The sequence below is a fragment of the Leopardus geoffroyi genome, chromosome D1, assembly GCF_018350155.1.
Source record: "Leopardus geoffroyi isolate Oge1 chromosome D1, O.geoffroyi_Oge1_pat1.0, whole genome shotgun sequence".
In the NCBI taxonomy this organism is placed as follows: domain Eukaryota; kingdom Metazoa; phylum Chordata; class Mammalia; order Carnivora; family Felidae; genus Leopardus; species Leopardus geoffroyi.
Genome location: NC_059329.1, coordinates 57,839,976 through 57,866,885, shown reverse-complemented (window position 1 = coordinate 57,866,885; position 26,910 = coordinate 57,839,976). Strand labels below are relative to the sequence as shown.

Below are 26,910 nucleotides of genomic sequence, written 5' to 3'. Positions count from 1 at the left end.
ACCTGTCAGGGAAGTGGTAGGGTCAGACTGGCTTCTTCTCTATCCCTAGCAGTGTGTGGCCCTAAGTGCCCTCCTGGTTCTCTCTCTGGGCTCATCTGCAGACTCAACTCTTCTAGGAAGCCTTCCTTGGTTGCTCTAGCCCACATGGTCTTTCTCCATGAATTCCCCCAATTCAGAGCACTCACTGGCTATACCCTGTGTGCAGAAGCCTTGTGACATCTCTGAAAATGTTTTGTGTGGTGATTCATTCCTAGCTACATAAAGACGCAAATGACTTCAGTGAGTTTCAGTTTCTAAAATGGGAATCATGGTATGTAGGTTATAGAGTTGTTTTGAGGACTAAGTGAAATACACTGTGCTTGGGAGAGCGGGGCCTCCATCTTAGTTCTCTTCCAACCTTTTCTCCCAGTCACCACTCTGCATATCTTTGCCCCTTTCTTATCTTCCCCACAGGCCCCGTCTACAGTAGCTGCTCAAATGTTTAGAGTCTGACAATCTTAAGCCAGAGCTACCCATCCTAGAGAGGTCAAGGATTCTGAGACCTATTCCAGCAGACCGCTCCACTTTGCTGATAGATTTGAGGCAAAAGGTGTCATCCTAATCTGGACCAATCTGACCTTTGGGGAAGGGAAGTTCAGAAGTCTCATGGTGACCCGGGCCCCCAGTTCCAGGTGAGTTGAAAGGACTATGGTTTTCAAGCTTTCCTCTGGCTGTTAGAGCACAAATGGATTCCTAATACCCCAGTCCAGTGGCCAACCCAGAAGACAGCTGTGTACAAAATACAAATACCAATATGATTTTATTCAAACACAGGTAGGAATAATGACCTTCAGAGCTGGGTAAAAACAATAAGTTAAAAGCATGGTTAGAATTTAAGATAATCAGATTAAAAAGTCTAAAGGAGGTGATTCTCCTTTTCTATTGATTAGTTTAACACAGCATAAAATAATTTATAGCTATAAAATATGCTTATTCCTAAGCAAGTCAAATGGAGGTGGCCCTAGGATTTCCTTGGCTATGCATAATGCACACAAGCTTCACTCCCTCCTCTACCTTGCTCTAACTTTAAGGCAAAAGTGGCCCATGATATTCAGGCAGAAGGTTGCCTCAGGTCAGCAGCAGGCTACCAAGGACATTGGAAAGAGTTTCTCAGCCAAAAGATGCCTGCTCAGGTCCCTTGGTCAAAAGATGGATGATTCCACTTGGGCACTGGAGTCCGTTTTGTTTCTAGCCTTTGCCTCACTATAGAAGGAAGAAGCTGAAATCCTGGCAGGTGGACACTGGGCTGGCTTGGGACGTTCCTCTAGTCTGTGCTGGATAGGTCTCAAGGCACCCATGGGCGAGGCTGGTGATGGTTTCAGGGGTCTCACAGCCCTGAAGGAAGCAGACCTCGTGCCTCATGCAAGCCGGACAAGGCCGAGGGCAGGTGGACAGGTGGGTCCTTCCCTCGGTCTCTCAGGTTGCATTAGTCTTTCTGGGAGTATTGGGAAGAAAATATCCGTGCGATCCTGCGAGTTTCTTCTTCAGGCAGGTTGGGAGGCAGCGAGTTAGGTCTGGGACGAGCAGGCCTTCCAGACAAGGGTCTGCTGGAGGCCTCACTCTTGTCCTGGAGAGGAAGAAGTCAGCTAGGTTAGCATTGGGGATATGGCACCTCCAAGAAATGACTGATTACTGTCTTTTGGTCCTTTGGCTAATATTGACATAGAGCTGACTGGTTTACAAAGCCCTTCACGTACTTGATCTTGTTTAACCCTCACCTCTACCCTGTAGGTGGGTACATCATTCGCAGGTCACAGAGAGGAAACTATAGTTCAGGCTAAATAAACTCAAGGTTGCACAGTTTGGAGTAGCAGAGCAAAGATGTGAACCCTAGCTCAGACTCTTTCTGTGCCTCTGGAGGAGTATCCTCCGGGACAGGTTTAAAGCCTCATCCCTTCTCTTGCTGAATGAATCTAGGTAAGTCATTTGTCTTCTGAGTTGTAATTGTTCCACATGTGACCTGGGAATATATTTAACTGCCAGGGGGAAGATGTTGGTGAATAATACACTCTCTGTGTGGCCACTGGGAGTTCCTAGAACTGCCAGGTGACTGACATAGGGCATACCCATGGCCCTGCTACCAAACTTTTCCTGCCTTGGGCTGACAGGGTATCACTAATTCCTCTTTAAGGTCTTAGTGTACATTTGGGTTATGCCATTGTGGTCTTCTGGACGCCTTTATAACTTACTCTTTTGCTCATTCAACCCCCTCCCCCCACCTTTATTTTTGGTGCCAGGTTCCTGCCCTGAAGGAGCTCAAAGCTGTACAGAAAAGTCACCCCAGGTAGCTGGCTGACAGCAAGGTCCCAGGGAGGAGGTGGAAGCCTAGTAGGGGAAGAGAGAGTGCTGAAAGGAGATGGGAGTTGTCACCACAGGCAAACTTGGCTGACTTCACAGCATGTAGCCTGCCCTGGAATTCTAAATGCTAACCTCTAAAGGAGTGTATACAACGTGAGCAAACCCTCAGCACTGACAGCCCACAGGTAGGGTTAACTGAGAACCAAGAACAAAGCAGTGCTAGGGGCTGGGCATGCCCAGTAGAGTGGAGAAGATACAGCTCCCTGTCTTCTAGGCAGACCTAGACTAAAAGGGAAAAAAGGAAACCCACGCTTTGCTCACATTTGTAGTTCTTTCTTCTAAACTATGAGAGGTACCCGTACCCCATAACGCCTCAGGCCATGGTAGGCCAGTCGCCCTGTGCTCCTGCAAGACATGGACTGGGTCTGATGCTTGTGACTCCAACTGGGCCAGGTCCAAGACAGGAGCGTGGTTAACTGCTAGACCAGTGAATGGGTGGGACCAAGCCTTGGTGACCGGAGGTTTAAATTGCATGGGGAGGAGACTGCCTCTTGCAGCAAACATCTTATTCACTCATTCTAGAACCGGTGGTTGTTGGCCTACCATGTGCCAGGCCCTTGGTTAAGTCAAATCCTCTCAGGGGCTCAGCAGCACTTTAAGTCTGCATATTCCCCTCTTTACTCCCAAGATGCACGCCTGTTATTTCATGAGCTATTTAGGATTTAGAGGTGACACCAAATCCCATTCCAGTCCCCAGGGCTACACTGCAGATGGATCTTCTGGGTCACCAGCTGTATCTTACTTTCCATTTCTTTCTCTGCTGCAGTGAAAGGGGACTAGGGAGATGTTTGTTCTGTAAGCCAGATGGGAAAACAGGCCTAAGAGCATGGTCCCCTGTCTCTTGTGTCCTCATCTGCCAGGAGAGAAGCATTCTGTTTTGTAGAGGCTCTAATGGGTCTAGTTCTCCATCTCTGGATGGGCCAAGTACCTCAGTTCATGAGATGAACATCAAAAGACCTTTGTTGGTGACTCAGCAAACCTTTCAGGAGCCTAAGATCCATTCAACCTGATCACCTTTTAAGGACAATAGGTACCCCCGGTTCCTGTCCCCACAGGGCTGCTCAGGCTAGAGGAGAGACAGACGCCAATATATCTAACAATCAGAGATGAAGCTTAGAACTTGGGAGCATAGAGAAAGGGGCAATCCATAACAGCCAGGATGGACAGGGGAGGCTTCACACAGAGGTGATATCTGAAATGGGCAGAGTTTCAGCAGAGCTGGGGGGTGGGGTGAGGTCATTCCACTGGAAGAATAGCACAGCATGAGCACAGGCCTGCACCTGCTGGCTGGGCCAACAACTGCCCTGGAGCTGAATTGTGTGTGGCTGGTTCAGCCAACTACCCAGCACCCACACCTGGACCCAGCAACCTAGGGAGCCCTTATCTGTATGGCCCAGGCCCAGGGACAGGGCTTGGCTCTGTGTACTGGGCAGGGCAGGGGTGTGGAAAGACAGAGAACACACACTCAGCAGCATTTGGCCTTTGTTGACCTCAGTAGGGTCTAAAAAACATCTTGACTAGGAGTAAAGGTTCTTTCATCAGAGCTGTTACCCCAAACACACAACTTGGAAGGGACTGGGCAGAGATGAAGTTGCTTGAAGTAGGGCTACCCCTACACGTACTAACTGTTCCTCTGAAATACTCCCATGTTCCTGCTGGAGCCCTGCGTGCCCAGGTGCCCACAAAAGAACAGGGCCCCAGGCTCAATACAGCTGCCTGCCTTGCTCAACTTTCACCCTCTTGCTGGCTGCCTTCCTCTAGGTTAGGACGAGGACTTTCTTGGGGCTAGAAGAGTAGCAGATTCAGCAGCTGTAGCCAGGAGCAGGGGGGATATGGGACAAGACACATAGACCAGGGGCCTAGCCCTGTGGGGCAAGTCCAAAATTTGACCACCTAGCCCACTGCAGCGTGACTGGGCTCCATGATCTGAGTTCACCCTCTGCTCCTGCATAGCCTATGATTTGCAGGAGTCTCAGGTTTCCTAGGGAGGCAGGAGGAGTCTGCATGGAAGCAGGATCATCAGACTGAGGGGCTGTAAGGGCCTTGAAGTCTGGACAGTGGGTGTTCTGTATGGGGTAAAGTCCGTGGAAGGGTACTTTCAAGAAGAGGGACCTGAAACAACATGAAGGTGGAATTTGAAAAAAGACGAGAAAGGGTCTTCCAGGTAGAGGCTGGCTTAAGCAGAGATAGGAAGAAATAACTGCTAGGAAAATAGTGGGGGTGGGTTTGGCTGAGTGCAGGTATGGAGAGAAGACAAACCCAGAGAAAGGGGCTGATGCTTGCTGGGGGAAGTTCTTGAATATCTGGAGAGGAACTGACCTTATTTCTCTTAACCTTCCCAGTGAACAGGGATGTAGGCATGGGGTGGGGGGTGGGAGGTGATTACTGTCCTAGGCTGAAGGACAGAACTGGCTTTACTGTGGTCTGGGTGTCAAGCATAGCAGCAGGGCAGGGGCTCCCAGACTGCCCCCATCAAATCCACCCAGTTCTCTCATTAAATTCTTCCACTTTTAAATATGGGGACCTGTTGTTTTCCGGGCATCTGGACACCCAGGCCATGAACATGAATAGGCCTCTGTAGCCTATTATTTCAGTCAGATGTGTTTGTCTCATGGTTATAGGTAGAAACCTGCTGGGATGAAAATAAAGCATCATGTACAGAGTAAGGAGTAACAGTGGCAGGAAAATCTGGGGCTTCCTCAAATCAAGAGGCTAACTCTGTCCTGGGGAGTTGGTTTCTCCTCCTGGCTCTACCACTTCTTAGCCAAGTGGCTTTGGGTAAGTCACTTTCTCTCTGGGCCTTGGTTTCCTCATCTGAAAATGGATCAACATGAGCAGATAATGTAAGAGGAGGTGCTCTGTAACCCAGGAACTTCTCCCAGCCTGTGGGTCCCTCTTTGGCCAGGTCCCTGTGATACAGTGTCTTCTCCAAAAGCTCCTCAGGAAGGGCCAGCCCTCTTCTTTGGTCTGAAATGTGGTCTGATCCAAACTGCTGTGTTCTGGGTTCTCTTCACTCCAGTCCCCCGATGGATGCCCTTGAATAGAACACCTGCTCCCAGGAAGGTGGTAGGTGCATGTGTCCCCACTCACCCCTGCTTCAGGGTGTTTCTGGGACTTTCTCAGAGAAGAGGCTGTGGGGTGGAGCGGAATGAACACTGGTCTGTGGCCAAAGCCCAACTGTCCACTTGCCTGATGCCAAGACACAGTCTTTCTTGGTCTCAGTATCCTCATTACCAGATGGAGCTAAGAACCGTTTGGCCTTCTTACCTCAGGTCTACTGTGAAGCTGAAATGCAATTCAGATGTGACCAAGGCTCTGGCCGGGGACAACTCTTGCTAAGCTGGAGCTAAAGCTGACACCTGCTACAGAGAGCAAAGTGAGGCCTTGCTCTTCTCAGACCTCACTCCGGGTAGAGTAGAAGTAAGGTCCTGTACCTTCCTAAGGCATGCCCAGTGCTAGGCCAGGCCTGGCCTAGCTCTCCCCTCTCTATTGCCCCCTGCCCAATGAACCTCTGGGGCTGGCATCTGGGCTGAAGTTTTGTTCTTTTCCAGAGGAGTTCCCTTAAGTCACATAAACACTGATTTAGGAGCTGGAAGCAAAATTTTTGGAAGAGCTGAAAACAAAGTAAACAGCTCCCTGATTCCGACTGGCTAGGTGGGCTTGCCAACGGATTGCTGCCTCAGAGACAAGTGAGGGCTCAGTACAGCTGCCTGCCTTGCTCAACTTTCACCCCCTTGGCTGGGTGCCTTCCCTTGGAGTGGCTCCCAGGGTCTTCTCTGAAGGCTAGGACTAGGACTTCCTTAGGCTAAAAGAGGGTAGCAGATTCAGCAGCCGCAACTAGGAGCAGGGGGGAAGTGAGGACAGGACAGAGACTAGGGGCCTATCCCTGAGAGGCGAATCCTAAATTTGATCACCCAGCCCAAATGCAGTGTGGCTGGGCTCCACGCTTTGAGCTCCATTCCTCACCACCCCCTGGTCCCTCCCTATTCTTCCTCTGAGAAGCCTTCCCTGACAACAGGCCTATTCCACAGGGACTAGAGCCACACTCTCTCACCCTGGGCCTCAGTCCTCACACCCTCCCCCCCATACAGAATGAAGAGGCCTGACTAAATCAAGACTTCTCAACCCTCTGAAGCCACACCCTGCCAGTGAGAGCGCTCAAAAGTCCAGACTCCTGAGAGGGAAGGGTTAAAGTGACACTCCTGGAAGAGGTCCTGGTGCCTCCCAGACTCTGGCCTCAGAGTAGCTCAGGCAACTTGAGCCCAGCACTCGCCCAGGAGTCCTGTGGGCCCTTTCCCTCACTGTGCTTGCCAAGCTGCATTCTGGGCCAGGGTGGGCACCAGCCAATTCTGGCTGTTTCCCCTGACTTCTGTACACCCTTGGCTAGGGAGCTCATCTCCTCCTGAAAGCTTTGTGTGGCCTTTATCAGAAACCCTTGGACCTTTAGGACTCTTCTTGGCACCCTGCAGAGGGTGGCTGCTGATGTGGCCCCTGCTGATGTGATCTGATGATTTTGTAGAGGCTGGGTTTCTCAACCAGGATTGTACATCTCCTAGATGCCTCCTGGCTCGAGGAAGGGAAATTCCTTGGGCTTCTGTGAGAAAAGCAGCGGACTTAAAAGGCTTCAGATTCACAGACCAGCGGGGCAGAGACTTCCGAGGCTAGGGATCTAGCCTCCCACAGCTCCGAGGTGGGAGTGGTGTGTCATCCTGGGCCTCTAACTCGGTCTGAACTGAGCACAGTCAACTGCTACAGCCCTGAAAACTGTTCTCCGTATTTCAGGGGTGCTCTGTGGGGCCTAACTTCCCAGCTTCCAGTTCTTGGTCCTAAGCTTTTGATCACACCCTCATCTCTTAGTATTTCATCCTACCGGTTCCCCCCAAAGTGGAACAACGTAAGAGGGAAGACGTTTCAATAATAATGATGATAAAAATAACAATAACTAATACTCATATCATTCTCTCTTATGTGCCACGAATAACTGTACTTTACATCTCTTACTCAGTTAATCCTACACAAAACAAATCCTAGGAGGCAAGTCCTTTATGCCCATTTTTTTAAAAAGTGTACTTATTTATTTTGAGAGAGAGAGAACACACACGTGAGTGAGTGGAGGGGCAGAGAGAGAGAGAGAGGGAGAATCTGAAGCAGGCACTGTGCTGTCATGCAGAGCCCGACATGGGCTTGACCGCAAGAATCTCATGAACTGTGAGATCGTGACCTGAGCCAAAACCAAGAGTCGGACACAACCAACCGAGCCACCCAGGTGCCCCTTATTCAGATAAAGGAACCAAAGCACAGAAAAGTTAGATAGCTTGCCCCAGGAGGTTCCACAGCTAATAAGTGGCTGAAGTTTAAACTTAGGCTTCCTAGATTCATAGGCCACCCTTCTTGCCACTGTACCAAACTGCCTGGTAGGAGAGAAGAGAGAAATATAGTCACAAATTAAGTCTGTGTTGCCTCTGGAGAGACCATGCCCAAGATTCCTCAGAAACCCAGCAGCCGAGTCAGGGCAAGAAACCAGGTTTGCTGACTCTCAGCTCCCCAGCTGGCCAAGCACTTTGATCCCTAGTGATGTCTAAAATGCTGTGGGATCTGGCTGAATGGAGGTGAGAACGCTAGGGTGGGGGGCAGTAGACAACTCAAGGCTCTCAAGGGTACACTTGTGCCTGGCTTTGCCTCTGACTTCCTGCCTCCTACATTCACTCCTCAGGAACACTCCTCAGGAAGAGCACCTGACCCCATGCCTGTGGCTAATCCAAGGGCTCATTGGGGTACCTGGGTGGCTCAGTTGGTTAAGCATTGCACTTTGGCTCAGGTCATGATCTCACAGTTTGTGAGTTCGAACCCCATTACACTGACAGCATGGAGCCTGCGAAGATCCTCTGTTTCCCTCTCTTTCTGCCCCTCCCCAACTCTGTCTCTGAAAAATAAAACATTAAAAAAAAAAAAAAATCTGAGGGCTCATTCATGATGTGTGTAGAGCCTGGACTTTAGACAGAAAGACTGAGAACAAGACAGGGCCCATCTCATGGTAAGGAACTGCCATGTAGGCAGGCAGAGACCAAGGCTCAGGTGACAGGTTGCTTTTGCTCTTTGCATCTGATTCCTATCCTACCCTATTCTGGTCCAGTCCAATCTTTCGCTACCTCTGACCTCCTCCCTAGCATATACTGCTTGTACCTCCAGGTTGCCAAATCTGTTGATTCTCTGAGAGGTTTCTTTTCTCCAGATCCACAGCTTGTAAAGCCTTTCCTTCATCTCTGCTGAATTCTACTCAAGCCACTCCTGTGGCTGTCTTCCTTTCCCTATATTCATTCTTTTTGTTTTAAGTATTACTGTAGGCTAATATCATTTAGAAAGTGAGTGGTTTGGAGGCCACTAGGAACTGTCAGCTCTCTGAAGGCAAAGCCTGTAGTACCAGGTCCTGTTCTTTAAGCATGACAGGCACTTGATGGAGTTGGTGGACTGAGATATAAAGCTGGCTCCCCTGGGGAACTATGAGGTCCTGAAGGAAGGGGCCTTCTGTCTTCTCCTGCACCTAACTCAGGACTATGGCTTTTTAATTTGCCGGAAGATGTATATTTCAAGTTTGAGGCCCAAACTACCTTCCTACACTCTGGTCTCCATGTCCTCAGGCCCAATTCTGGCTCTCCTAGTCACCAATAAGAAGTTACTACAGGGTTCCAAGCAGAGAAGTCACATGATTTATTCACCATCTTAAAAGGTTAACAGATGCTGTATGGGGAATGGGTTGCCAGAGGCAAGAGCAGAAGCAGACAGGCAAGTGAGGAGACTCCTGCAATAATCTAGACAAGAGGTAATGGTGGTTTAGATCAGGGTGGAAATGGCTGGAGTTGTGACAAATACAGTAAAACCTTGGATTGCGAGTAACTTGTTCTGAGAACATTCCACAAGATAAGCAAACCTTTCTAGTAAATTTTAACTTGATAAATGAGCAATGTCTTGCAATACAAGTAGCACATGACGCTGAACATCACATCACAACTGAGCCAGTGGTTCTGTGTCTCTCCTCCCTCTCTCGCTGTGGGATTGTGGGTGATCCATGCTCAGATGCTTGGTCTCAGGCCGCAGTGTTTGGCAGAAATCAGTGATTTTTCAGAATGTTGGAAGGTGCCCACAACTGGCACTAGTGTATTTTTTTGTCACTTCAAAGCACCCATGGACCGTCCTTTGCTTTTCCATACAAGAGTAACCTTAGGAATGCTTTGCTTCATTCTAGGTCAGGGTGTCTGCAGAGAGAGACCCTTTCCTCTGCTGCCTTATTGCCAGTTACATTAAATACAATATATGACAAGTTTATTAATACTGTACTATAGTCAACATCCATGTGAGCATGTACAGTGGCCCCCATGCAGAAAAAGGCTGGAAAGAATGGCAGTAAGAAGGAGATGATTATGGTGGAGTTTAAATAAAGGAAATCATCAAGAAGTACAAACGAGTTACACGAGTGGCCGAAATTGCAAGATTTTATAAGAAGTCTATGTCTGCATCTCGTCTGCAGAGGAGGAGAAAAAGGTGGAGGAATCCCTCACTTCACATGAGATTAGGGAGATGTGTAAAATGTGGAAAACAGTGCAAAATTTTGTAGAAAAGAAAGAACCTGAACAAGGCTGTAGCAGTGTGAGTGATGAATCTGTTTAACGACAATGCAATGTCACATTGCCTCCTCAAAAGGAGACAAAAGCAAGTGTCATTGGATAAGTTCCTGTTGCCCAAAAAGAAAAATATTCCACTGAGCCAATAGGTAGCAGTGATTCTGTTAGTGATAGTGAAAGTTGTCCTACACAATAACCCTCCTCTCTTGTCTCCCTCACACCAACCATGAAGTTTTCAACCGTAAGTGCAGGTTAATTTATTTTTCTTTATATTTTGTATTTTCTTTGTATTTTGTATTATGTTACAATACTGAAATCATTTTTATATGAATATTTTTGGGTTGTGGAACAAATCATCTGAGTTTTGATTATTTATGGGGAAATACACTTTGATATACAAGTGCTTTTGATTATAAGCTTGTTTTCAGAATGAATTCTGCTTGCAAACCAAGGTTTTACTGTAGTTAGATTTGGATATATTTTAAAGACAGAGCTGCCAGAATTTCTTGGTGGACTGCAAACAGAGGCACTGGAGGTGATTCCAAAGGTTGTGGCCTGAACAACTGAACTAGAAGCATAGAGTAGCTGCTTAACTGAGATGGGGAAGGCTGAGGAACAGATTTGAGGAATAAAATCTGAAGTGAGTGTTCATTCGAGTATCTCAGATATCCAAATGGAGCTGCTGAGTAGGCAGTTGGACATATGAGTCTAGAGTTTACAAGAGAAATGCGAGCTAAGATAACTGTCAGCAGTTGTCAGCAAACAGAGGGGACTTGAAGCTTTGAGATCAGATGGGGTCATCTAGAAAGCAAATGCAAAGACTGAAGTATAAAGACTATGTCCTGGGTGACTCCTATATTACCAAGTAGGGGAAATAAGGGAGAATGAGTAAAGATAGCTGAGCAGAAGCAGCCATGAGGGAGGTGGAGAACCAAGAGGAACTGACACCTTAGAAACAAGTGAAGAAAGTGTTTAAAGGAGAGAGATCAATTATGTTACATGCTGCTGAGGTCAAATAAATTGGGCACTCAGATTTGATAAGTGGTTTAAGAATATGGGTTTTTCAATAAATTAAGTTTTTGCGGCAACCTTGAAGAGTCCCTCTCCCTTCCAGTGGCGTGAAAGAGTGGATATGACTGAGACTAGTCAGAAAGAGTCATGAGGAAGATGACTGAGACTAGATAATGGGATGGTGAGAAGCGAGTAAATACAAAAGGTGGTAGAATTAACAGACCCTGGTAGCAGATTGGCTCTCGGTCAGGTCATGGGGGATAAAGGAGCAAGAGGATGGGAAGATGATATCTATGCTTCTGGCAGAAGTAGCCACATGATAGTAGTTGGGTTTACAGAGATAAGGAATGCAGATGGCAGAGTGGGGGAAGCAAAGGAAGGTGACAAGTTCAAGTTTGGGACATAGTGAACTGTCTGAGGTACATCAAGGAAAAGATGGCCAGGATACAGTTGGATCCATGTGTGTCTGTAGCATGGAAAAGAAGTCTAGACTGAAAGTAAGGATCTGAGAGTTGTCAAACTGTAAATAATAACTGAAGTATTTGGGAGTGGTTGAGATTTTCCCAAAGAAACATCTACAAGAGCAAAGGACATAAACCTGGGGAAAACAGAATGTAAAATACTGCTGTCTCATCTTCTACCTCCTTCCTCCCCTTTAAGGAAGTTGATAAAACTAGTTTGCCCACAAGCAGTTAAGCAAACAGAATCAGAAGTGACTTTACAGTAAAAAACAAAAAACAAAACAACAAAAAAAGTAACTTTACATAAATACCAAGAAGCTGTCCCAGTGAAGAGGTACTTTATCAGGAGAGGTAAGAGAAAGCAGAGGCAGCAGAACCTGATTCACAAGTAATATGAAACTGCCACTGGTTGACTGTGTAGCAGTCCTCCCATCTTCCTCCCCTCCTGGAAGAGGTGACAACCGGACATGAAGCAGTCATGACTAGGAGAGCTAAGGGCTGGCCTCTATACCCTCTCTGTGTGGCACTTGGCATTCTACAACTTCCCTGTTAGGCCTGATAATCCCATCTGGCAAATGAGGAAACAGACTCAGAAAGATCAGAAGACTTGACTAATGTCACACAGAGACCTAGATCGATTATACTGTTGGGGAAGGAGCAGGAAAAAAACCTGTTTCACGGATGCTGGAAGTGGAGACTGTCTGGGAGGTTCCTGGGCTCTGGGGCATCATTTCAACTTGGAGTGAAGGATTAGGCCTTCCCTTAGATGGTGAGGCCACAGCAGCTGAGCGAGCACTTACAAGCTCTTTCCTTTTGCAGGGATGAGTTGTGTGCCTGGCCCTACAGCAGGTTAGCTATAGCACAGCAGTCCTAGGACACTCCTTAGGAAGAGCCCAGCAGCCTCTCAAAATGCTTCTCTTCAATCTTCAGGGCCAAGGCCAGCCTTAGGAGGAGGCAGAATAGATGAAATTCCCAAATGAGGGTACAGGACAAGGCTCCTGCCCTCCCTTCCCCGACTCTCACTTTGCTGACAGGGCCTGAGACATTACAGAGAACAGAAGATAAGAAAATAGAAGCTTTCATCAAATGGGAAACCTTACCACCAAATTTCTAATCCTACTTGCTTTAGCACCCATCTTCTCGACCTTCTCCATCTTCCTCCATGCTACAGGGTGAGTTTTCTTTTTCCTCTCAAAAGGCTACCTCCACATGTGCTCTGGATCCCATGCCCCCTCTGACTCAGGGACCATCTTTTCTATTTTCTCTCCCTCTCCTGCACCTTCTCCTTCTCCTTTTCTCTATTGGATCATTGCATTAGCATAAAGAAAGCTGTAGCCATTCCCATATGAAATAAAACAAAACCTTGTATCTTTATCGCCTATGCTATTCCAGCCACTATTCTATTTCAGCCACTATTCTATTTCCCCGCTCCACATTCACAGGCAGATTTATGGCAGGAGCTTGTGTCTCCATTTTTCACCATTCAGTCACTCTTAAAATTTTAGTTACATACAAATTTGTGATTTCACTGTGTAACATAACAAACTATGTAACATAGGTAAATTATAAAGCAGAATAAAAATGAACATCTGTGAACCCACAACCCAACCCAACTGTGAAAATAAAGGAAATCTCACTTAAAATGGAGTCACTTGTAAGAAGCAGACCTAGCATTCCTCAACAGTGATCTTACTTTACATACCCCAGCAGGAAAAAGGAAGAATTCTCCTGGCCCAGCAACAACTCAGCCAAGGAGAACTCAGCTGAAAAGCCCCTCCCAGCTTCCTCCTCTCTCTCCATAAAAGCAAGCCCCTCTCTGTTTTGCACATGTGCCAATGGTTTACCATAGTTTGCTTGTTCCCAAAGTGCAATACCTCTACTATTCCAGAATAAACTCATTCAGCCGGTAAAATAACTGGCTCTTTTGTTTTTGAAGATCAACAGAACCAAACCTAAGTACTAAAACATTGCTAATACTGCTGAATAGACCTATGTGTTCTTTCTCCCCTATCCTCCACAACTATGAACACTGTAGTCAAACTGTTGAAAAACAGAGAAAACCCTAAAAACAGAGAATAAAGGTCACATTACATTTGGGGCAGCGACAATAAGAATGATGGTTGTTTCTCATCAGAAACAGTGTAAGTCAGAGTATGGAATGATTGCTCTAAAATGCTAAAACAAACAATTCAAGTTGGAATTCTATATCCAGTGGAAGAAATATCCTTAAAAAGTGAAGGCAAAATAAAGATATTTTCAGACAACTGAAGCTGTTACCAGTAGGTCTGCAATACATGAAATTCTTTTTTTTTTTTAAATGTTTATTTATTTTGAGAGAGAGAGAGTGAGTATGCACATGTGAGCAGGGGAGCGGGGCTGAGCTGGGAGAGACAGAGAATCCCAAGCAGGCTCTGCACTGCCAGTGCAGAGCTCCACATGGGGCTCCATCCCACAAGCTGTGAAATCATGACCTGAGCCGACATGAAGATTCGTACGCTTAACCGAATGAGCCACCCAGGCGCCCCTGCAATACATGAAATTCTGAAGGAAATTCTTCATGCTGAAGGGAAATGGAGCGAAAAAATCAGGATGTGAAGAAGGAATGAAGAACACCAGAAATAGTATGTGGGTAAATATAAAAGTATATTTCTTGTCTTAAATTCTTCAAAGTGAGGCCACTTTTAAGGCCTTCAGAGACTGTAAGCTGAGAAGATTATGGTGCCGCTGCCCAAATAAAATTCACAATTAGATCTAAAACAAATATAATTAAGTGAATCAAAGTTCTGACTTATCCCATGGTAACTAATACAATGCTTTAAAAAATACATGTAATCCTTACCTTTTTTTTTTTTTTTTTCCTCTTAGCTTTTGGTGCCTCTACTTGCTAGTGCCTTAAATACATACTTGATTTGATTCCTAGGTTACCAAGCACTGGGTAGCAACCAAGAGCACCAGATTCAGAAAATATGCTGCTATGAATGCATCAAATAGTGAGAGAGGGTCATTGTTAGTGAGGACCACCAACCTCCTGAGGTTTCTTGGGCCTGGGACTTTCAATGTGACAGTTTTGGGTGAACTGTGATGACCGGTTACCCTAACTAGGACCCAGAATGAGGTCCTGAGGAGAGAGGTGGCCCTGAGAACAGCACACAAACAATGGAGTTTTGCTGTGAGCAAGAAAGAAAAACGGCTGAAAAATATATGAGGCTTGTTATCTTCTCAGAACTAGACATGTCCTTTAATTGAAGTGAAAATTCGTATTTCTCCCTCTCCCACACTTTTATCTTATAATAGATCAAAGACAGTAAATTCCTGGGAGTTGGCACACCATGAAGGCAGAAACATGAAAGAAGGAACGGAGGGTCTGTGTGGCAGGTGAGAGATGACAGCTCAAAGTGGCTCACAGACTCCCTTCCTGGGGGGTGTGACTCACTGACATTTCACCCACTTGGCTGGGAGAGGAAGAGGGAAAGGGAACCAACAGTGTCTACTTTTTTCCTCTAGGGTAGTTCTTGCCATCATTCTATTAGGTAAGACTCATTAGCCTGATGTTATGTATAAGGAAACAGAGACTCAAAGGTCAAGTCTCTTGCTCAAGATCCCTTCATTAACTTAGTAGCAGATTCAGTATTTCACTTCATGGGTGCCTTGCTCAAAAGCTTGTGCTTGGTACCTGGATCAAGGTCTGTGACTCTAGCATATCCTGATGGGTACGTATGGGATATGCAAGAGGAAGGAGAGGAGCTGGTGACCACAAACCAGAGTAGGAATAAAGGCCACAAAGATGCAGAGCTCCTGGGTCGGGACTGGTATGTCTCCTCTCCTTTGGGAAGGATTTACAAACCTGATAAAAACTAAGATGTATGAGAATTTAGGTTGATCCATGTGCCAAACAAATGAGATGTCCTCAAAATGGTGCTGGGGAAGTTGAGGGAGAAGGAAAATTAGTCAAGGGATCAGACACCTGATGGCTTTTCTTTAGGACTATCTCCCAGGCTCTCAAGATGTTTCTGGACTGACCCAATTGGTCATCAAAGTAGGCTCTGGAAGAGCATAAAAAATGTTTAAGTGTTAAGTACAAAATGAAACCCATATAAAGGCAAATCGGTTAGAAAAATATACCTTAAGTCAAGGGTCATGATTAAAGTGGTGTGATGGAAAGCATAGAGTTTTAAATCATATGTTTTAAGTCGCTTATTGTTTGGGAGACCCTGGGCAAGTGACTTAACTGTTATGGGTCTCAGTTTCTATATAAAATAGAAATAATATCTTGTGGTCTGTATGGAAAATTCTGAGCTTCAATTTTCCTTTTTTTAAATGGGGATAACAATATCCCATCTTACTGGGTTGTTGGGAGAATTAAATGAGCTTATACATGAAAGCACTTAGCATTATGTCTGTTGCATAATAAGCATTAAATATGAGTTAGCTATAACAATTAATAGGCTAATATATTTTGTTCACAGTATGTATTATTCTCTGAAATTATCTTTTTTTGTTGTTTTTTTTTTAAGTTCCATGAGGCAAGAGCTTTATGCCTGGCTCACCCCTAGAATTTAGAATAAGTGCCTGGTACACAGGCACTATTTTGGCTCTTTTCTCCAATACATCACTGCAGTTACTCTTGACCATCATGCTACCAAATCTGAAAGACAACCCATCCTCTATTCAGCACCCTGGGTGAATTCTTTAAAATTTAAATCAGATCTCACTCCCCTGCTTAACACACTTCAAAGGATATCTTAGCATTTAGAATAAATCTAAACTCTTTCTCGTGGCTACATGTCCTGTGCGCTCTGGGCCCTCTGGCCTCATTACGTCAGTTTCTATGTCCCAGTGCCACTGGCTCTGTGTCAGTTCCTAGACCATGCCAAGCTCTTTCAGCCTCAGGGACTTTGCATTTGCTGTTCTCTCCACCTAGAATACTCCTCTCCAAGTTTCTTACATGGCTGGCTCCTTTTTTTTTTTTTAATCTTCATTTATTTTTGAGAGACAGGCAGAGTGCGAGCCGGGGGAGGGGCAGAGAGAGAGGGAGACACAGAAGCAAGCTCCAGGCTCTGGGCTGTCAGCGCAGAGCCCGATGTGGGGCTTGAACTCACGAACTGTGAGATCATGACCTGAGCTGAAGTTAGATGCTTAACTGACTGAGCCACCCAGGCACCCCTGGCTCCTTCTAAGTATAGTAGTTAGCAACACAGATTTTGAAACCACAGTGCTTAGGTTCCCATTTTTGCTGTATCACTTAACACCTGTATGAGCCAAGATACTTAATCTCTAGATTGTGCCTCAGATTCTTCATCTTTAAAAACAGACATAAAATACGTACCTCATTAGGTTGCTGAATGTAAAGAGTTAATATAAGGTGCTTTGAAGAGTGCCTAGCAAGCACCACCATGACCACCATCTTTCAGCTTAAATTCTGCCTCCTCAGAGACCCTGTTCTTTATCAGAACACCTAGTACTCATCACAATCTGTCAATATTTTTTTTGTTGTTGTTTACTGTTTGTACTCCACAAGCAGGGAATTTGTCTTACTTAACTACTGTATGCTCAGAACCTAGCACAATGCCTGATACAGGTACTTAGTAAGTATATGCTGAATGATTACAAAAGTAGTTATAGTATTATTAATATTTTCTTGCCACCTGTAAGAAAGGTCCAGAGCTGTGCCAAGGCAGCAAAGAGAAGAGCTGGGATCTGTACCTGGGTTCCAACCACCCAGCTCGGATGAATGATGGTTACAAGGTGTTCTGTAAACAACAACAGGTATATCTCTGATATTCTCTTCTTCCAGATGTTAACTCATCTGTCACAGTTTGCTGACGTTGCATCTCCTGCTTGAAGCTTCCTCTGCTCAAGCCCACCTTTGGCTTAGTGGAGCTCCCACAGCACTCAGTATTCATTTCTTGGCTGAGTCTTATTTTTAATGTTTCTGCACTGTTTCTTCCACATATCATCTTAACTGATGATGCCCTGCTCTTAACTCATTTGCACTTCCTCACTGTTCCTGAGCACCTCGTGCACCTCTGGGCCCCCAGAATGTGCTCAGCACAAGTTTGGAGAGTGACCACTGCTGCTGCCTTTTCAGGAATCTGGCCTGGGGCAGCTTTGCATTGTGCCCATGCTTTCATGGAAGAGATGAGGACTCTAGGAGAGGGGGGTCAGCCAGCTGTTCTCTTACCTGATCTGTTGTGGCTGGCGGTGGCAAAGCTGTAGAGAGTGAAAGGATCCGCAGGGAGGCCTCCAACTGCTGAGGAGGCAAAAAGAAGTTGGGCACCACAATGGGTTCCGGGCTATAATGGTAGTTAAGGGGCACAGATACATTGAAATCTGCCCCCCTTGCCAGACTGGCATCTCCACTGGCCTTAGTCATCCCTACTTGTCCAACTTATTCTTGTACAGTAGCGCCTTCTGTCTGGAAGGCCCTGCCCACCCCTAACAAGTCGCAGTCTATACTTTCTGCAAGGGTCAGTTAAAATCCTTCCTCTCCTAATGTTAGACCTCAGTGATCCCTCCTTCCCCTCATTATTTCCCTAGAGCCCTGCATGACGCTGGTACACAGCAACATTTAAATGATACTTGCTGAGGTCCTGCTGACCCACAACTGACCCGTTAGAAGCCAGTCAGACAGGGTTGGGTTGGAAGGTGGCCCCAAGGACAGTGTCTTAGGCTGGAGGGAGATGCCTGACACTGAAGGAGGCTGGTCCTCCCAGTTGTCCTCTGCCAACATCCAGGAATGAGGGCTCTACATGAGGGGCTGTCTGTGGATATAGCTGGTTCACCCAGTCTGCATCTGAGCCCTAGAAGTCAAGTACCACATCTTATACTTTTCCTGGTACTAGTTGTACCCAGTACTGTGCTGAGAACATGGTGTTTCCAAAAATATTTGTTCAATCAAAGCACTGATTCAGTTTGGGAGGGGACTACTTTGATGTTCCAATTTTTTGTTTCTGTTCAATAAGCTAAATATGGTTCTGGTTCAAATTGTTTTATCATGGTTCTTCCATGCTAGAATTTAAGCTCCAAGAGGGCAGAGATTATTCATCTCTTTTTCAGTCATGTTCCTGTCACCTAGCACAGTACCTGGGACATAGTAAGTTTTTAATAAGTATCTACTGAATGAAGCGTATCCTCAAGGCTCCATTTTGTGTGGGTGGTTCTCCTTTTCCATGCTCTGCCTGCTCCCCTTATCTATTTCCGGAGACACCTACCTTTTTTTTTTTTTTTTTTTTAATTTTTTTTTTTCAACGTTTATTTATTTTTGGGACAGAGAGAGACAGAGCATGAACGGGGGAGGAGCAGAGAGAGAGGGAGACACAGAATCGGAAACAGGCTCCAGGCTCTGAGCCATCAGCCCAGAGCCCGACGCGGGGCTCGAACTCACGGACCGCGAGATCGTGACCTGGCTGAAGTCGGACGCTTAACCGACTGCGCCACCCAGGCGCCCCAGGAGACACCTACCTTTATAGCTGGCCTCCTCTTGGATGTCTTGTAGGCATATGTCCAAAATGGAAATCTGTACCTTCCTCCAAAACTATCTGTCTTTATGTGCTAGTCCCTATCCAGTCAATGACATCACTTACCTAGCAACTTGTAACAGAACTCTCTAAGTCTACTTTGTATTTGTTTTTCTCTTCCTTGCACCTAATTCTCTCCCATCTATGATGTAGATTAGATTAGCCAGACATAAAAGGCTCTTTAAGATGTAGCCCCGCCTCACCGCTCACCATCTCATGTACCCCTGGACTCTAAGCAGAGTGAACTGCTCCCCACAGGTCAGGCTCTTTCACCTGGCTATGCCTCTGCATACACAGTTCACTATAACTAGAATTTTCTCGTTTGTTTACAGGATGTCTATTCATCTTTGAGGTCCAGCTCCACTGTCTCTCTTCCCAGGATACATCCAGTGTTGTGGCAGCTTCCTCCTCTTGCTCCCTAGCATTTTGTCCAGGTTTCATCACAACACCTAGAACAATAAATTCTATCACTGCCTGTCTCCTGCCTCATGATAGGAACTTCTTAAGGTAAAGTCTACTTCAAATCTGTCTTCAGGAGAGCACCAAGCCTGGCAATACCCATTTTTTGAAAGGATGAATACTTGGGAAGGTCTGAATTAGAGCACTACCCTTAGGACCTGGTCACATGTGACTGCTCCAGCACAAACCATGTATTCTGAGCACAACTAAATTGACTGTAAAGGCAGCATCGTCAGAACCCAGGCTGAGTGAGGCTAGGAAGGAACTCCACCGGAGGTGGTCTGCTTTCAGTGCTCACCCTCCAGCCATTTCATAGTTTCAGCCTTTCTGAATCCCTACCCCTCTACCTTTTAGTTTCTCTCTGCTCTGCAATAAGAATCACATCATACAGTATGTACAAATGTTTCACACTCATTTGATTTTCTCAGGAATCTTGTGAAATTAGGATAGTTCAATTCAATCTACATTTACTGATCCCTTCTCTGTGTAATGTCTGGTGCTGGGGACACAGAAAAAGACAAGGTCCCTGACCTACCTAGAGAGTGTACAGTCTGGTGGGTAAGGGATTACTGCCCCCATCTTATAGGTGAAGAAACTAAGGCTCAGAAAGGTTAAATTGTATGCCTGAAGTCACACAAATAATAAGAAAATGGGTCTAGAAGGGTCAAAAACAGGCCCCCTGGCTTCGGGTAGAGAAAGATCTCTTCAGTAAAGCAGCCTCCTTCACTGGTAGCTGTGCAGTAACCCTTGCTTGCCGTTGGGATGCCAGGTGAACTGATCTGCTCAGCAGGGTAGGCAACAGATATGAGGGCTGTCGATGGGTCTAGGTAGTTTTTCCCATTACAGGGCCATCTGTGTTTCAAAGGAAGAAGAGGGGGAATGGCAGGTGCCCCTTCTCTCCATTGACACTATCCTTCTGGGGGGTAGGGGGAGTCGGGCAAGTCCATTTCAACTGTGCCCACTTCCTCTCTCCTTGTCTTACTCCTTGTATTACTCCTTGTTATTACTTGCCTTTTTCTGAAAAAATGAAGTATTAGGCAAGTCACTATAACTTTGGGCCTCAGTTTCCCTAAATGCAAAATAGAAATGATGATACCTTCAGGACTTACAATGATGGAATGAAAAGGTATGTAAAGTGCCTGGGACATAGTAAATACTCAATCACTGCTAGTACTCTCCCTTTCCCTCTCTCTGCACCCTCCATTTCTATTTCAACTGAGATTAATGGTCTCATTCCTCACATCCAGAGCCCTGCCTTCAAGTGTAAAATACCTAATAGATTAACTCAATAAATGAGGCTGGGCCAGGCCAATGAATGTGCTACTAACACTTAAACCTAATTCAAAACATTATGCTTCAGAGGGCAGGGGTTAACAGTAGCATCATAGCACCTTATTAGGACCGGCAAGTCTTGTGAAGGAAGGAGCTTCCTATATCTCCCAGTGCATTCCATGAGGGAGGCCACTGCTCATGCTCACATTCATGCACACACTAGGTTGGCCTAAGTGCTAGCATCCAAAATGCTAGAAATGGCGTAAGGGGCTACTTGTGGGAAATACCAAAGGATACAGGAGACTCTGCCTTGTGGACATCTCTGATCCAGATGTTGCCTGCTTCTGATGGATGTCAGGGCAGTTGATGGGTAGGCCCTGATGGCTTTCCTTTCTGCTCTGGGAGGCTAGGCTGAGAGGGAATTTCTCAAAGCTATCAGCAGAGTCACTTAGCTCCGTGGAGGCAGCTTCATTCTCAGTCTGGGCTTCTGGCTTGGGCTCCTGGTCCTGATCTGCTCTTGGTGAGCTCAGTCCCATGGAGGTTTTGCTCTGTTGGGCTCCTGAGAGTGTTACTTGTGAGATGAGCTGTGGGTCTGTTAAGGCAGGCTCTCCATCCCTTGCCTGAGAGGCTTCACCCTCACAAGCAACAAGACTTTGCCTAGGAGAACCCTGCCTAAGCAGGTGGGGGTTGACAGCTCTTCCTGGGCTGGACAGAGGGCTACTTTTACCCTTGAGCTCCTCTCTGGGGAAAGGCTTTGAAGGACAAGAGGGGCCTTCCCTATGCACCTCATCAGGCTGAAGGCTGATGATCTCAGTTGTGTCTGACATGAAACTGGACCAAGGGCTAGTTTTGTCTGTCACAGTGGTGATGTCATTAAGGGTCCTGGGCTCAATGATGTCTTCTTCATAGTCCTCATCGCTGTAGACTGGGTCTGCCTCAGTTTCCTCACTGCTCTGCATCCTTGTATCGGGTACTGTGTGCCCCAGGGACTCATGGAGCAGTCCTCTTCTGCTTGAAGTCTCTTCAAGAGTAGGGGGAGTTAGGCAGTTTCTGCCCTCATCCATCACTTGTGCCAATGACATACTGGGAGCTGTTCTTCGTTCCTGCATGGCCCCTGTGTCCTGAGCATCTGGTAGGGTGGGGACTTCTCCGCTTCTACTCCTGGCTTGGTGAGAACTCAAAGATGCTTGAGAATTCCTGGTGATGGTCTGCAGATCTGAACAGCAACAGATATCACTCTTACTACAAGGTAGGGCCACAGACCACTCAACTTTCCCAAGCTAGGCTCTAGCTTCAGATGTATTCTTGCAATCAGACTTTGAAAAATCTTAAAGATCATTAATCCACCCAAGTCAGTGAAACTATATTCAAGGCAGTACAATTTCTAGCACTTTATTCTAACATCAGAGGACCAAAATCTAATCTGTTTATAGTTGTGGTTACATCTGTGGAAATGCTTTCAGAGACTATCTGCTCATGCTCAGGAATTCTTGGGAGCTAGGAGTCCTGGTAGGCATGTTCACGCTTCCATTTACTTCAGTAATTACCTATATTAAAAACCAAAATGAGAATCTACTTATTTACCTATTTAATGACAGTTATTAAAACTATATATTTTACTTGGAAAATAAAAGCAATTAATCTATCACCCAATTGGTAAAGTAGGGGAGGTTTATTACAGAGAAAATGGAGGGAGGATGGCATTATGGAAAGAGCAGAGGTTTTTGGAGCTAGTCCGTCTTGGGTTCAAATCTCTACTGTCACTTATTGTGGTCATGAGCAAACTATCCTCTCTCAACCTGTTTATCTTTAAAATGTTATTAACACCATCCTTTGCACAGGGTTATAGTAAAGAATACATCAGATAAATGAGCACACACTTTGTGGCACATATATAAACAACAAGTGGAAACTACCAGTCATTTCAAATTGTTTTTGTGATTAAATGGGAGGGAATAAGTTAATAAATAGAACTACTAAATGGTTTGTTTACATTATTATTTAAGAAGAGAATGTTAGGAATTGGGAGGCAGATTTGACTCTCGGGGTGTGGGGTCACATCTCCCTCATAGCACCTGATGGGAGTGCTCAGCCTATAGGAGGTGCTGGCTAAATTTAATACATTATCAATTTTCATGTCTTAAAGGGAGTGAGTAGATGTATGAAAATGGAACATCTCTACCTGCAAACAGGAACAGGAACCAGGAAGGTTAGTCAGTCCTGATCCCTTGGCCTGAACTATCCTTTCTGTCTTGGAGGTGTCTTTCTGCTTTTTACGTACCAGTCCATCCTTCAAGGCCCTGCTCTACTGCATCTCCTCTGGGAAGCCTTCCTAGGTGCACCAGCTGGATGGGATGGCTATACAGCTTTGTTCTATAAGGAAGCATTTAAGATGCTATTGTGTATGTTTTCCCCATCAGATTGTGAGCTTCTTAAAGGCAGAGACCACATATCTGATTCATGTTGCATTTTTAGAGTCCAGCAAAGGACCTGGCACACAGATGTGGCATAAATGAGACCCCCTCCTCCCCATCAGTAACTCACTCTCAAGATTCACTGGTACCTACTTGTGTAATGACTTCTTCCAAAGTGTACTAAGACACGATGGAGGCTGGGGAAGTTTTTTTTTTTTTTTTTTTTTTTTTTTTTTTTTTCAACGTTTATTTATTTTTGGGACAGAGAGAGACAGAGCATGAACGGGGGAGGGGCAGAGAGAGAGGGAGACACAGAATCGGAAACAGGCTCCAGGCTCTGAGCCATCAGCCCAGAGCCCGACGCGGGGCTCGAACTCACGGACCGCGAGATCGTGACCTGGCTGAAGTCGGACGCTTAACCGACTGCGCCACCCAGGCGCCCTGGAAGTTTATTTTTTTAAATTGTTTTCTTCGAGGGGTGCCTGGGTTGGCTGAGTCAGTTGAGCGTCCGATTTCGGCTCAGGACATGATCTCGCAGTTCACAAGTTCAAGCCCTGCATTGGGCTCTGTGCTGACAGCTCAGAGCCTGAAGCCTGCTTTGGATTCTGTGTCTCCTTCTCTCTCTCTGCCCTTTCCCCACTCATGCTCTGTCTCTCTCTCTCTCACAAATAAATTTTAAAAAACATAAAAAAAATTTTTTTTAATTGTTTTCTTCGATCTAGTCCTCTCTCCCTTTCAAAATTCATCCTCTCCTTATAAAAGTCAGTTCTCATTCTGTCATCACCTTGCTTAGAACCCCCCTTTTTTTTCCAGGATAAAGATTAAACTCCCAAACTTGGCTTCAAGGTCCTCCAGCTTCAATCCTCATTTCTCTTCTCTCTCCTCTTTTAATATACCCATTTAAAGGGGTTCTCTATATGCTCTCACCTCTACCCCAAACAAGCCTCCATTCTGCTCTTATCCTTTCTTTCTGGGGGACAGTTTCTTCAGTTGACTATAGAATGTACACTTGATGAAAGCAAAGATAATGCTTGTCTTGTCCATCTTCCTGGAACCAGTAACACAGTGGTACCTGGCAGAGTTTGTGCTCAATAAATAGAAGACTGAATATTTCCAAGCAAATGGAAGCCAAATATAGCATGTACTTTGGAAACCCTGGCTACTGACAGGTTAGCTATCTGGGAAAGAGGGTAGGAAGAAGGTTTGTACTTCATATCAGTCATGAGTGGCTTCTTTCCACTTTAAACAGAGAAAATTAAACTTATTCATCCCGGTGTACAATATACATATTTTACTTCAGCAAAAATGACACCAAATGATGGCTAAAGGTACTGATCTAACTGATTTCTCTCAATTCCCCAAACTGTGCCTGATATATAAGTTCCCAGGCCTTAACCCAGCATTCTAATTCAATAGAATGGAAGAAGACCCAGGAATTTGTATTTCAGAATAAGTATCCCAGGTGATTCTTATGCTTAGGCACCTTTGAGAAATACTTATTCTATAGTAGTCTCTGTCTGGGCTGCACAGTAGAATTACTTGGGCAGTTATGAAAAACACTGATGCCTGGGTCTGCACCCTCAAAGATCCTGTTGTAACTGACCTATGGTGCAGCCTGGGCATCTGGATCTTGAAAAGCTCCCTCAAGAATTCTAATATGCAGCCAGAGTGAGGACCACTGCTTTAAGGGGTGTTTCAAAGGGTTGACTATGGACCACCAGTATCTAGAATCATCTGAGGTACCTGCTAAAAATGCAGGCTTCTGGCCTCTGAGAACTAGAATTTTAAATATGTCTATAGTTGATTTTTTCCTGAAAGTTGAGTGGCACAAGTTCAAGAACTGCTACTAAAGAGCTCACCCAATCCACTCTCATCTTGTTTTGGCTAGGGAATCCTCAAGAAGGGAAAAGGTATGCTGAGTCAAATCGTAAGTTTGGGCAAAAACCTACCAAGAACCTGACCTGGGTCTCCGGCCTCTCAGTCCAATGTGCTTTCCACTTCACAATTTCCTGTGCCATGCTTTTAAATTTCTCCTTTCAAAAGGAAGACAGTAAATAAATAATATAGTGAAAGCTGTTGGGTCTCTCATTTGTCATAGGGGCTTGCCTGAGGGATGTTTTTTGAATAGCACCCAGTGACCATAACTCCTCAACAAGAGGGGCCCTGAGCCATACCTGTGATTAAGGAGCTGACTTGCAACACCAGGTTATTGGATTTCTCCAGAAGGCACTGGCTGTCAGGGTCTAGGCTGCTAGCTCCAGGCCCAGGATGGTCCCTATGAGTCTCCTGGGACTGCATGACGGCAGGAGGCTGAAGACTGAGGGGAAATAAAGGCTCGGTGAGCTTCTGACTGAAGTACCGTTGGATCTGATCTAGCTCACTCAGATTCCTCCTGTACAAAAAAAAAAAAGAAAGGGAGAACAGGACAAAAGGGTCATTCACTGGGATTACAAGCATCTTTGATGTTCCTCTCAGACTATGATCTGGCTACTGGGGGCAACTTTCCACTCCTTATGTCTAGCTAATGAGTTTCCTCTTCTATGTCCAGGAAAAATCTCCCCTCCTGTAGGGAACCATTCTTGACTACCATTCCTATCTAGTCTTCACATCCTCTTACTCTGACAGACTAAGGCCTTACTCTGGACTAACACTGACCTTTGCTACCTCACAGTCATTCTTCACTTGATCTTAGCCAAAAGGCCGAGAAGCGATTACCTCACAATCATTCTTGATCTTTCAAGTAAGTGATTTCTTGAAGCAAGCCTTCTCTGAGCCTCTAAATTGGCTTAAGAGGTCTTCCTTAATGCCTCACAGTTCTGTACTCTTCAATCACATCATTTGTTTCACATCTCTTTCCTCTGATGTACTGAGAGGTCTGTGCTGATTCCTTTATATCTATTGTACCCAGCATAGTGCTTGTCACAAAATAAATGCTGAATGGATAATGAATAAATGACTTAAAAAAAAAAATCTGTTCAAAAACTTTGAATGGGGCCACATTCATTCTTACCATTCTCCAGAACTCAGGACTCCAAATCTTGTGCTTTCTCCATAATAGATGGGCCCTGTCCCAACTAGGTTCATTTCTGCCTCATACCTCTGAATGCTGGAGCCTGAGTTCAAGCTACTCCCCTTGCTCTGTCCCTATACTATTTTAACTTTTTTTTTTTTTTTTTTTTGAGAGAGGAGGGGCAGAGGGAGAGAAGGAGAATTTTTTTTTTTAATGTTTACTTATTTTTGAGAGAGAGAGATGAGAGAGAGAGACAGAGCATGAACGGGGGAGGGGCAGAGAGAGAGGGAGACATAGAATCCGAAGAAGGCTCTCTAGGCTCCGAGCTGTCAGCACAGAGCCCGATGCGGGGCTCGAACTCAGAGACTGCGAGATCATGGCCTGAGCCGAAGTCTGACACTTAACCGACTCAGCCACCCAGGTGCCTCGAGAGAAGGAGAATCTTAAGCAGGCTCCACACTCAGCATGGAGCCTGACGTGGTGCTCTATCTCATGACCCTGGGATCATGACCTGAGCTGAAATTAAGAGTCAGATTCTCAACCAACTAAGCCACCGAGGTGCCCCCCTACCTGAGTTTTCTTATCATGTATTAGTTTCCCAAACTAGGCCATGAGCATTTGGTAACAGAAGATAATATCTCAACCTTCTTTATTTCTCTGGTACACTCAATGTGCCTGGTATAATTGGCACCACATAGACACTAAATACCTGTGAAGTAAATTGAAAGTCGTTTTATGCTTTTGTTAGGA

The 26,910-nt window shown here is 45.6% G+C and overlaps 1 protein-coding gene across 3 annotated transcripts in view; it reads right to left on the bottom strand.

Moving 5' to 3' along the window:
• Window positions 1-780: 780 nt before the first annotated feature.
• Window positions 781-26,910, bottom strand: part of C2CD3 (C2 domain containing 3 centriole elongation regulator) — a 146,643-nt gene continuing 120,513 nt past the window's right edge. For all 3 annotated transcript variants that reach the window (XM_045484056.1, XM_045484055.1, XM_045484057.1), the window contains 4 exons: window positions 25,325-25,542; window positions 21,034-21,952; window positions 17,670-17,781; window positions 781-1,606 (listed from right to left, as the gene is read on the bottom strand). In XM_045484056.1, the coding sequence (XP_045340012.1) occupies window positions 1,466-1,606; window positions 17,670-17,781; window positions 21,034-21,952; window positions 25,325-25,542 (1,390 nt within the window). In that variant the 3' untranslated portion in view covers window positions 781-1,465. The remainder of the gene's footprint in view (window positions 1,607-17,669; window positions 17,782-21,033; window positions 21,953-25,324; window positions 25,543-26,910) is intronic.